Source organism: Ixodes scapularis, unplaced genomic scaffold (genome assembly GCF_016920785.2).
Source record: "Ixodes scapularis isolate PalLabHiFi unplaced genomic scaffold, ASM1692078v2 PGA_scaffold11__112_contigs__length_91849675, whole genome shotgun sequence".
Lineage (NCBI taxonomy): Eukaryota > Metazoa > Arthropoda > Arachnida > Ixodida > Ixodidae > Ixodes > Ixodes scapularis.
The window spans coordinates 57,362,215-57,374,337 of NW_024609837.1; the positions used below are offsets into that span (position 1 = coordinate 57,362,215).

General features: G+C 46.0%; 1 protein-coding gene across 31 annotated transcripts in view; it reads right to left on the bottom strand.

Moving 5' to 3' along the window:
- The window catches only part of LOC8023646 (protein tramtrack, beta isoform), a 217,870-nt gene that overhangs the window by 165,587 nt on the left and 40,160 nt on the right, over positions 1-12,123 (bottom strand). For 2 of the 31 annotated variants that reach the window (XM_029966479.4, XM_040505247.2), the window contains one exon: positions 5,882-10,896. The exons of 27 other annotated variants lie outside the window; for them this stretch is intronic. In XM_029966479.4, the coding sequence (XP_029822339.3) occupies positions 10,514-10,896 (383 nt within the window). In that variant the 3' untranslated portion in view covers positions 5,882-10,513. Of the gene's footprint in view, positions 1-2,037; positions 2,768-5,881; positions 10,897-12,123 lie in introns of those variants that run through there. 2 more of the 31 variants (XM_040505259.2, XM_040505251.2) reach the window with 2 other exon arrangements.

Below are 12,123 nucleotides of genomic sequence, written 5' to 3' on the forward strand. Positions count from 1 at the left end.
AGAGTTTTGTCTCTTTCTGTTCCTTAACGGTGCCTCCGTAGCTTCCTAACCATGTTCGTGTAGTTTCCCAGTGCGTTGGCAAAGCTTGCAACAGTTTCAAGGCAGTATCTCGTAAGTTTCTCAATGGTTAGGTATTCAATACCTTTCTAACTGTTGCATATAGCCTTCCGCTAGGCGAAATTCTTCATAGACTAGTATCAATAAAGGGCTCAACGAGCAGTTTAAATTTCCCACCAAACTCTTCCTGCAGCGCTAACCCGATGGTTCGCTGGCCCTTCCACACGGACCGCATAAATCAGTTTCTCGACGTAACGTGTTATGATTTAAGAGAGGGGTGCACGTAGCTGGCGCATTCATTATCCGGACGTTTAAAAACAGGAGCTCACCAATGTAAAAAAGAACTAAATATTTTTTGTTCATAAGATCATCAAACACCCATTTCAAGCAACTGTGACATGTATTAAAAAAAAAAAAAAGTGTAAATTTTTTTATTTATTGACATTTTATTTATTTTTTGTTCGGTTTGTAATTAACGAAGCAGCCGGCACGCATCTATTATACCCCTGTCCAACGACGCCCTAAAGCTCCTTTTCAATAAATATCTTTTCCGCTAAAGGATATTCTGCTAAAGGAACTGCTGTCACACGGCCGGCGCAATTTTATTTACCCATAATTTGGGGCTGGCAACACGGAGTTAAAACTGGAACTAAAAATATAATTCTAAGATTTTATAATTGTTTAAAAGATTACATGTTAAAGATTCTTTTACAAACAATTTTTGAAATGCAAATAAAGAAAGAAAACATTCAAAAAAAGCTTTCACGTCATAGCCAGACACTGGCAACCACGACGGTATACTAAATTTAGTGTATTAAATTACTGCCTGCTTACCAAAACCTAGAAAACATTAAAAACTTGAATCTTCCCATAGTTAAAATTTGAATATTACTTGTATCCGAGTTTAATGCCTTATGCCAGCAACACCCGTAGGAGGAGTGAGCGGGCCGGCGAGTTGTTCAATAGCCCAAAACGCGTGAGGAGGACGAAGGTGCAGATCGCCTCCGACGCAGTTAAGATTCTAATTATCAATGAAAGCTTTTCATGGTACAGTACCGCCAGCCAACGCCTGAAAAACCAATGCTGGGGTCAGTCCTTCGAAGTTCTAACTCCAGGGAGACAAAATGACGTGCCAGCTCACCTCCAATGCCGTTAGCACCTACTGTTGGGGGTACTTCCCATGTATTAAAGGACGCTTTAGGGAAAGAATCATTTTCGGTGCCGTGTGACACAAACTCCTACTCCTTTTAGGAGCTTGCCCATTCTTCTAAAGACGTCTGACAGAGGTTTCATTTACCTACTTCAATTATACGTACAAGAGGTAATGCACTTAATGTAATGCGATATATTGGCTCCTTAAAGGGACACTGACAGGGTATTTATGCTCGCCAAGGTTTATGTTTGTACATGACATACGAGAGCCCAACTGCCCAGAAAACAATTCGCATCTAGAAAATTTGTTTTCTTTCCACCTGAAAACCGCCAATCATAGAACTGGCCGGTTTGAGTCGCACTCACCCTCTTTTCTGTTGTCATGCGCCGATTTCTATGGTTTAGACACAACCACCAAATATGATCAAAGTCGTGCGTCATTGAAGGCACACACACAATATTAAAATAGAAAAGAAATATGATACCATTTTTGTGGCTTCCAAAAAGCTCCAAATATGTTGATTGAAAAAAAAAAAACTTGCACAGCCACATGTTTTTTGCCAACTCTGCCAACTCTCTCCTCCTCTATATATTTCTTCCTCCTCAGTCCAGTTTCAGTTTCGAGCAGTTGCGTTTTTTTTACTTTATTAAAAATATATGTGACGCTGTAGCAAAATATTGAGTGGGTGGTCTTCTGACCCCATAATAATTCGCCTGGCAAAAAATTAAAAAAAAATTTTGGGGGGTGTCAGTGTCCCTCTAACAGCAAATACAGTTAAATGGACCTTATCACGTTTATATATGTCTAGCAAGAGAGAAACACTTGAACTGCAGCAATGAAAAGTCGTTGGTTGGTTGTGATGAATGGACAGCTAGATAAAAAAAGAATTATCCGAATTTGTTTTAAATGTGATAGAAGGCTCTGTGGACTTCACGAAAATATATTCCTAGAGTTTCCACAGCAGTTTCTAAGCGGCTGAATACAGAAACATTCACGCGGTAAAGACGGTGCAAAACGCCATCGGATTTCAACGACAATCTCTGCAGCGATTTGGGCAACAATTTCTTTTCTTTGATTTTTCTCGCACGGGGGAACTTGTTGTTCCATATTTTTCTGACATAATGCATCGTTCAACTACATTACCACGCCGAATTACGTCGTAATCTGCCGAGAAACCGATTTACGCGGTCCCCTGGGAGCGCCAAAGCGCCATCGGATCCACCCCGCGGAACCAGGGCGCTCAGAGGGGCTCCCTGGCGAACATGCCCGGCTCGTGGAACTTGCGGATGTGGTTGCGGCGCGTGGAGCGCCAGCGGAACTTGGCCCCGCAGTGCGGGCAGGACAGGGAGTTCTCCATGTGTACGCTCAGGTGCTGTTTCAGCAGCGGCCGGGCCTTGAACGCCTTGGAGCAGAAGGAGCACGAGTACGAATCTGCCGCGTCATCCGCCGTCGTTGGGGTCGGCGAAGAGGCGCGGAGCAGGTGGCGCGGCCGCTGCCGGGAGCCCGGGATGATGCTCCACACGGCGCGGTGGTGCGGGGAGCGCACCCGAGCACCGTCTGCAATGGGAAGGCAACGGGCTGAGGTCGTCTGCTCCGGCACCAAGAGGTCGGTGCGGTCACCGGCGGTTTAAGAAACACAGGGCATGGCAAGCCTTGAGCACATCACAAGCAAGTTTTAGAACGGCATCAAGACCCTCGCGTATGCAAGACGCGTCTCATGAACGCTGCAGCGCCTGTCGCCACGAGCCCTTAGGTACGCAAAAACGCAAACAGCGCCAAAGATGCGCCATCTGCGTTGGAGTGGCACGGAACCTCCCAACATTAACACCCTCCTCTTCGGGATTTTTCTTTCACAAAGTAGGCCAGCCTATGGTATACAGCCCCCGAACTGAAAATCCCGGATAAGCTCCCGGCCTTACGTATGCGCGCCCAACTTGGAAGAAAGCTTACATATCATGTATATGTATGCTTGCATTCGGCGCATGTACAGTGGCGAGCACAATATTTCTTGCATATGTGAATCGCTTGCATCTGCTTCCGTGTGCCCTTCTAAAAGACGCTATTATCGCTCCTCGGCCAAGGAAATTTCAGCGTTAGCTAGTAAATACGCCGAATGACGAAGCGAGCGTGAAGATAATAAGCAATGCCCTATGTATCTTAAGCTGTCGGCAACCGTTATGAAGCTTTACGAAATGTTTTTGGAGTCTGACAGTAAAATGTAGAGGTGCCCAAATATTCCAAAACTTTGAATGATGTACAAAAAAAGTCTGCTATCCAGGTTGATCCGCCGCACACTTCTGCCATTCAGAGTACTCGAGTTTCTTTCCTAATGTTCCGAACGATGTCTTTGGAATTCTCCGGTTCTTCGCATCAGGCTTCACCACCTTGCACCGGGGCGCTCGGAGAAATGGCTGACGTAACGGAGCGTCTCGGTCGACTTGACCGGCACGGAAAGCAAGTTCAATTCAAATTGAATGTAAAATGTTTGTGTTCGAAAACATTCTAATTCTATACGCAGTACACAATTCAATATTCGCGCACCTCTAGAAACCTGATTTGTATCGAATGCCGCAGTTAAGCGAGACATGTTCGTGAAATCAGTAGCTCGTGCAAGTTTTCTCATAGGCAATTTGTTACAATGGTACCTGGCTTATTACACACAGGTCTTGAAGTACAGCTTTGCAATTTTATAATAATATTTAGGGACTGTGGACTGGTCAGCATGGTACTACAAAGCGCTGCAGCGATATCGGAGAGCAAGAATAATTTTTGTGCGCATGTGCCGACTCTCGCCGACAGCGCCACAGCGCTGACTAGCCCACCCGTCAACGCTTGAGAGATATTATGAAAAAACTGCAAATCTGTACGTAGGCTAGATGGGCTAGGCTCGATTCTGTCAGTGATGCCTAAAAGTACTCCCCGTCCCAGTTTGGGACATGCATAGAAATATCTTTTTCTTTTTTTGGCCGGAAAAGAAAAGAAGCTTTTGACCGCGAGATCAAACTTTTAAACCTCTTTCTTTTTACGGGCAATGAGATGGTGAAGAGAGACTGCAGCTTGTGATCCTAACAATTCTTCATATGCAGAGCTAAATTTGAGGATTAGGGAATTTGTTTCGCACTTCGAAGGGGCCCTGTTTACGGTGCAAATAAATTCTCGCTAATCTTCGAGAGCATCCAAGGACCGAGTGTCACGACTTGCAAAGGATAACCTGTGTCTATCTTTTGGATATGGCTCGGTGCTAGCTCGGGCATCTTCACCAAGTATAACTAAAATATAACAAAAAAAAAATTTTAATGCACTTTCAGTTGGCAATTAGGAGTCGGATTTGACTTCAATTAAACAGTCTCTGAAGACTCGTAATGTTCATAATGTCATAGAATCTTAAAACTGGCACGGTCAATTGCCCTGCAACTTGTCAGGGAACGGAAAGCACTTTTTGCCGCTCCTTTTTGTTGAGGTGAGGGTGGTTCAGTAGTGATGGAACAGGGGTCACTGGGAACTTGGGAACAATTAATTTGCTAATCTCAACAGGTTCCAAAGAACTAAAAACAAAGAACACAACAGACAGAGTGCAACATTCCTTTCTCGGAGTCCATAAATATAAGCATGCACACACAAATGCGAAGCCACTGAAACAAAACAGCAGGAAACCAAAAGTCAGACATATAAATTCACTCCTTACAAACAATCATTTCACACTTCACACCCAACAGCTCGAGGAAAAACCCTTTTGAAGCCCAAGCAAGAGGAAAAGCGCATGAAGAGAAAAGGCACATGACAACGGCCTACGCCCGCCGTCATGCACCTTTTCTTTAAGAAATGGTGCCGGTCATTCAGAGTGGGGTGGAAGATTCCTCTTTGCAATCTTTCTACCAACTTCTGCAACCTTCATGGTTGGATATTCAATGACTCTGCCCTATAAAGTTACTCTTCCTTTCTTTTTTTTTTTTTTCTTCTGCCGACCCATTTTTGCGAGAGTATTGGTTTAATAGGAAGGGCCAAGCTAAATGCCAGTTGAACGTTACTGCTCAGAAATCAACTAAAGAGGTATGCCTTGCGTATAACACACGACAGACCTCCATCAGATTGTACCACGCATCATCTTCTCTAAGTTGAGCGCATAATCGAGACCCACTATTATTTCTGACCCAAACAGTGATCGCACACCTCGGCGAACGATTCTGTTTCTTATCCAGAGTTTCAACGGCACCAAGTTCCATCTTAGTGCCGAAACCTCTCTCTACCGCCGAGCAAGAACTCGTCAGAAAGTCTACTCGTTTCAAATACGACCCCTCCCTCAAAACTAACGGGAGCAACCCACAAGCAAATACCAGCCACAGCTCGCAAGTTCCACAGACAACCTCAAAGTTTCAGACACTGCAATCACAGGAGATCCACACCAAGTGTGAAGGCAGAGGAAGCTGGTACGAGGCGGTACAAACAACATCGAAAGAGAGCTCCTAGGAAGCTACGGACAGTTCACCGACCGAGAGTCGGCACCTTTGGGTCCAAGCCAAGCTAAGCATCGGTAACCAGTCTGTAGCTTCCGAGACATTTCCTTTCGAGTAGCCGGTGGTCTACACACTACGACGTACAACTCCGAGCTCGGGGGCAGCCAATGCAGTTTAAAAAGTCACAGCCTTTAAAACAGAAACAAGACTGTTCAACTGATAGTATCAAAGTCCAAGATTTTATTTATATAAAGCCTTCGGCAATACCGCATCTCTCTTCAGTTTGACAGGCAGTAGTGAGACGGTCCGTTTTTGGGTACGACAAACTCAAAGTCACAGAAAGAATGCTGGCCCCACCTCCAAAGACATCTCGAGAGCCAGACTCAATGGACAGGAGATATACGCGGGTCACGGCATGGAATCATTATTGGGATAAAGCACAAAAACACACAAATGCACCCTTTCACCGTTACTAACATACTGAAAGAAATCTCGAACTGCAGTCATAATCAAAAGCTCAGCAAATGATGACACATCTACGAGAGCAAATTATACTTAGACGTGGCTAGCACACCGTTAAACCCAGTCCCTCGAAAGAGATACGACGATTGAGAAATTTCAGTTCCAATAACACAAAAGCTTTATCGCAAGATCACAACAGGGTGTAAGTGAATGGAGTACAGTGTTTAATAAACGAATACTGTCACGGTATATTTGTATGCATATAAAAAACCAACATATGAAAGGATATATGCGACACCTGGATTGTCACCATGATGGAAACACACTGGTTTGCAGCTTCTAGTCAAATACAGGTTTGAAAGCTGAATGTGTTTAATGCGTACACCCTCGAAAACCATGTTCGTAAAACTACTGAGAATATTGAAAGTTAAACCTGCTATAACTACTCCGATCGGAGTATGCTTGTACATTTGAACAAAACAGACTCATCAAACGCTATGTTCACAAGATGGCCAACACCTCCGTGTTGTCTAAATTTCTATATGTCAAATTGCACCAATGGCATTAGCCTTTATAAAGGTGCAACTCCAAATCAAATTGCAAGTCCTTCAAAACTTCGATTGCCCCCTGGGGACTGCGCCCCAAAAATGAACGTACACGAGCTAGTTATTTGCAAACAGTTCAGGAACTTCTTAATGGCACTCGTGGCCGGAAATGGTTCATTAGGAGACGATCTGATGCTAAGGACAGAAGCACACAAGCTCAAGGTTCAGTTGCATACTCCTCAGCTGAATAAAAAGACGAGAACAAATCGCTCGCACCTACCCACAAAAACGATGCACTTGCCTTCTCCACAGTACATGAGCACATCAACCACTTCAAACCTGCGCTAAAAACAGTTCCTTTTCGTCGTACACCCCTCGTAGCCAGCATCGAACTGTGCTCATTCGAGCGGTGCTGTAACATTCGTAGCTTCCCGAGTAGTGCAAAGCTACAAATGACACTACGAATGAAAGCTGCAGATGACAATCGAACACTCGTAAACGTAAAAATGTGCAACATTTCTCAATGGCTTCCCTGGCACTTGAAGGGGGAGCCATCGTACACAAGCTTTCCCATTGTTATGAAAAGACACGCTCAAACAGGTACGACCACTGTAAAGTAAAACGTGGGAATATGGATGAAACAAACAAATTAAAAACATGCCCCAAGTTACAACCACAATGTGCGAATTTAACGTTACAGAAATTTGAAAAAAGGGCCTCACCAACTGTTTTGCTGTCATTGCAACAATAAACATGTTTTCTGCACAATCATTCTGCCACTAGTGGAGAAACAAAAGAATGAGCGTACCAGTAGTAGTGTGGCCGGTTTTTTTTTTTTTTTTTTTTCTTTTTGTTGGGGAGGGGCATTCCAAGCTCAGGATTGCTTTCGGGACAGTTTGCATTTTATGCGGCGTTTTGCGTACCTTCAGAGTTTGATTACATAACTTTCCACGCAGTGGGTCTAAAACAAGCTCTAATCACTCATGCCTCTTCAGTGACAGTACAGTTAAAACCTGTGGGAGATACAATATCATTAAAAAATCCCAATCTGAATTGCAATTTACTACTATATCACTGTCATTGTGTTGGCAAGCCACCTTGCTTGCATAATGCACGACTTCCAATACTCGTAAGAAAAGAGCTGTTTGCAACAGAGTCCTTGGTTGCGGTACCAGTGGCAAAACTAAGACGGATGTCAACAGTTGACAATGTTTCCCAATTTGCTCTCGGAGTTTACGCAGCTACCATGTGCATGGGAAACAACAGACAGGAAATGTTCAACAGACACAAAAATTAAATAGCCCAATGTCATAAGATTCGACATTTGCAACGTTATAAGAAATTTCATGGACTTGTCAAGTCAAAAGTGCAGTGCTATATTCTTCCTCATGGTTGCATTGTTGTATGAACCTTGACACCGACCTCACAAAACACAACAAACACATGTATGCGGTGTATGTGTGGTGTACATCAGGGCCGTAACCAGGGGGGGGGTTAGGGGGTTCTGACCCCCCCCCCCCCCCCCCGAAATTTTTTTCGGGGTACGGCCCTGGTCGGTGCACTTGCAGCCAGCCGATTTTAATCTCCACCTCTGCGCACGCGCAGTGGCGCCGGTCGGCTACCGGGTACCAAACCGGGACCGGTTCTCCGGTTTGCTGCAACTCTCCATTATATGCCACTGATGCACATGATTCATAGGCGAAAATAAGACAATAGACACTTTCAAAATGGCCGCCGTTGTCCCCGAAACCCCCCCCGAAATTTTTTTCTGGGTACGGCCCTGGTGTACATGTTGTCTTGTGTATGCTAATTGTGTGCTGTGAAGTCGGTAACATGTTCAACCAATTCACCCAAGCTGCTGTTTTGACATGAACATTGAACTAAGCCAGAATCGAGGGAGAAAAAATAACAAGAAAACTGTCCTTTCAATTCCAGCTTGTGCCACAATTCGAATGTAAATTTTTTTGTTTTGTTTTGAATTGCACTGTAAAATCAGACAGACTCAAGACGTTTACTCTGTCATCTTTCATGAGCTCCACTTCCATTGAAAAAAGGGTGCTTGCACGACGAACCTAAGACACCTCTAAATTACTAGACAGTCTGCATCCCCTTGGAGCATTCCAAAGGCCCTTTCAAACATCAAGGATCCCATTGGCAATCTATAAATTGGGCAGTCTTATAACACGTCTTCAACTTTTCGGACTCCTAAAATTTCCAAGCTTCGATTGGAGAGCCCTTCTGAGAGTCAGTTGCCACCAGATAGCTGCAACACACTTTCGAAGTATACGCTGGGAGATTAAAAACATGCTTTCAAGCTCGTTTTGAAAGCCTGCTCAAGAGCTCTGACAAAAAACGTTTTCGGTACACTTTTCAAAAACTCACATAAACGAGAGCTCAGATGCCACACGAAACGAAGCTGCAGGGTCCATTTCTAAGTTCCAGTCGACCAGTTATAGGGGTCCTTTCAAAAACACTGCCCAGCAAGGTTCTGGGACCTTTGTGACTACGCCAAAAGACAATTGAGACGTGAAGCCACACTCCTTGTACGGTCGGTGTGACGAAACTGCATTGATACTAACCCCATATAGAATCACAAAATAAGCAAAAGCGGAAGCCTGTTTCAATATTCTTGCCATCGAATCAAACGAGAAGTGTTACGCCCCGTGGCCTACATCTTGTACAACTAAAAACCATGCTTATGTTAAAAAAAACTTTGAAAAAAAGGAAGTGTATAAGTCTTACAGTTGCATATGACGCACCGACAAATATTTGGGATAAAAAACCTAGACTAATACACTGGAAAATATGGTACACACTAGGCGCCCGTGTGCGTGTTTCTTCGACTTGTACCTGGTCTCTGTTTTGGCGCCGTTTTCGGTTCGCCATGTCCATCGGCCGCTGTATGCACGGCCACGGTACGGTGCATGGAACGCGCCTTTGACCGGTGTGTTTAGCGTCTCGAAGTGGCCACAAATGACGTCACAAAAGCCGGCGCGTCGTGTTGTCGGATGTCGCGATCCTGGCAGTCACCGCTAGAAGCTCCGGCACAGAGTACGAGCGAATGCAAGTGTCACCGTCGTCGCAGCATCTTTAAAGGGATACTGAAATGAAAATTGAAATACACTTCTCACGTTCAGAAGTTAGTTAAACATGATCGACAAAGTCTGCTAATGACAGTCGCACGTTCGTGTTTCGAACCGATGGCTGTGTTTTGCATTACAAACAGCCTATTCCAGCGAGTGCTCAAAGAGAGCGATTTATTTAGGGAGGTCCGGCACCTCCAACGGTAAGCGGTGGGCGGTCCCCCAGTATTTTACGGTAGTTTTCTTTTCCTTCTTTCTCATCTCTGTTTTTGTGGTCTGCCATCATAGAATCTTCTTCGAGCCGTAATCTTTATTCGGACCAACCCACCTGTTAACTATTAAGTTGTTTATTATGCGCGGTTCAAGCGAAAAAGTTGGTTTACTTTATGGACTGCAGGAATTTGTTTCGAACCGATTACAAGCAGTTTCATGTCCAATGAATGCTCTGGAAGCTAGCTGGAGCACCCGCACATCAGCTCGAGACAAATGTTTAGCATAGCCCGAACATTTGTTTCAAGCTGATGTGCTTCGCCTGCCTTGCTGATGTGCCTCCTGACTGCACTAAGCTTCCCTAGACTGTCAAGCTGGAGAGCGATCTACAGCCGAACGGGAATCTGCCACATGCACTACCATCGGGACTGTGGCCGGCAACAATGCGACAACTTCCATGACGTCATCAGCCGGAAATCGAGGGACCACTCTTTAGGACGAGGTAAGCACACCGGTCAGAGAAGTGTCCCAGGCACCACTGCCGCGGGATCACGGAGGCTGCACCTTCCCGAACCCCTCCGAATCGTCGACAGCGGCGCCCTCGGTGCCCGAGGCATGCAGCGCCGACACGTGCTTGTAGAGTGAGCGGCTGTACATGAAGTGCTCGCCGCAGAAGTGGCAGCGGAAGCGGGCGATGGAGCCGTGCGTCTTGCGGTGGTGGTAGAGCCCCGTGACGAAGGCGTACGTCTTGTGGCACACCTCGCACTGGTACGCCCGTCGGTCAGGCCGGTGCCGGTCCATGTGGCGCTCCAGCGTCTGCTTGTTGAAGAACCGCCGGCCGCACACGCCGCACGCCGGCTGCGGCTTCGGCTCAGCCGACTTGCAGCGGTCAACGAGCACCACGAGCGGCTTGCGGCCCGCGCGGCGCCCACCTGGAATTGCGAGCATGGCGCGTCACGGGAGCCGACGTCGCCGTCGCTCGAGGGGAGGGGAGGGGAGGGGGGTGGGGGGGGGGAGTAAACATGCCTGCCAGCCTTTGCGGCACTGCTGGCAACGACCGGCATCAAACCCGTTTGCGAAACTGAAGGTGCCACTGTAACCAAATAATCCAGCCTACAATGAAAGTCTATGTCAAAGCCAGCGCGTGGCAGTGCGTGGCTTGCATTACGCAGCTGCAAGAATTCACCCGTCGCGATTAGACGAGGCAATCCGGGGAACGGCTAAACCAACTTTTTCGCTTGAACCACGCGAATAAGCCAAATAATGCAAGTTAATGGATGGGTTGGTCCAAACTGAGATGATGCCTCGAAGGAGATTCTAGTATGGCAGACCACAAAAACAAAAATGAAAAAGAAGGAAAAGAAGACTACGGTAAAATACCAGGGAGCTGTCCACCCTCCTTTGACTGAAAACTAGGTTAATCTAAACACGGGCGCTTGTCCGGTCAGATCGGGCGCTTCGCGTGTAAGTTGCAGAATTCGAACGAAGTGGGCGCTTCTGCAGAATGAACGGTTGGCCGTGCTTTTATAAACTTGGTGATCCCACCCACATCTTTAAGAATTTTGTATTCAAGAGCAACGTCCTCCACAGAACGCCTCGTAGGCACGAAAGGCTGACAAGCACTAGGATAGCACCAGAGATGTATGCGGGCCAGCACACGCGGAAAATCGAGAGGCCACAACAACGCGCAAAATGGGCAACAAAGAAAAACACACCTCTTCACACTCCTAGACACAGGCATGCCCTGTTCAGAAAAATGCAGCACAAATGACTCTAATCAAGCACAATCTGTTTGTGAGGATACGTCGGCATTTTGTGACATCCACATGGCAATTCAAGCGGCACGTGATCCTTGGTTAGGTGTAATGTGAGGGCACATAAAATTCAAGGAGTGTTTGTGAGTGGGGGAGAACAGAGATTAATGCGATGCTCTATCGAGGATACAATAACTTGACGTGCGACAGCTCACGGAGACTTTCGAACGGGACAAGGTTCAGACAGTGAGGCTAGTGACAACAAGTGAAAAGGATACCCAACAAGACTTTTGCTAAATTATTCAAGCACCGAGGAGCGTGCTGCGACTGTAGTTGCACATGCTGCACGTGCTGGCATTTGCAACATTAACTTTTTTTAAACAAATGGCACTTGGCAAGTGGGAT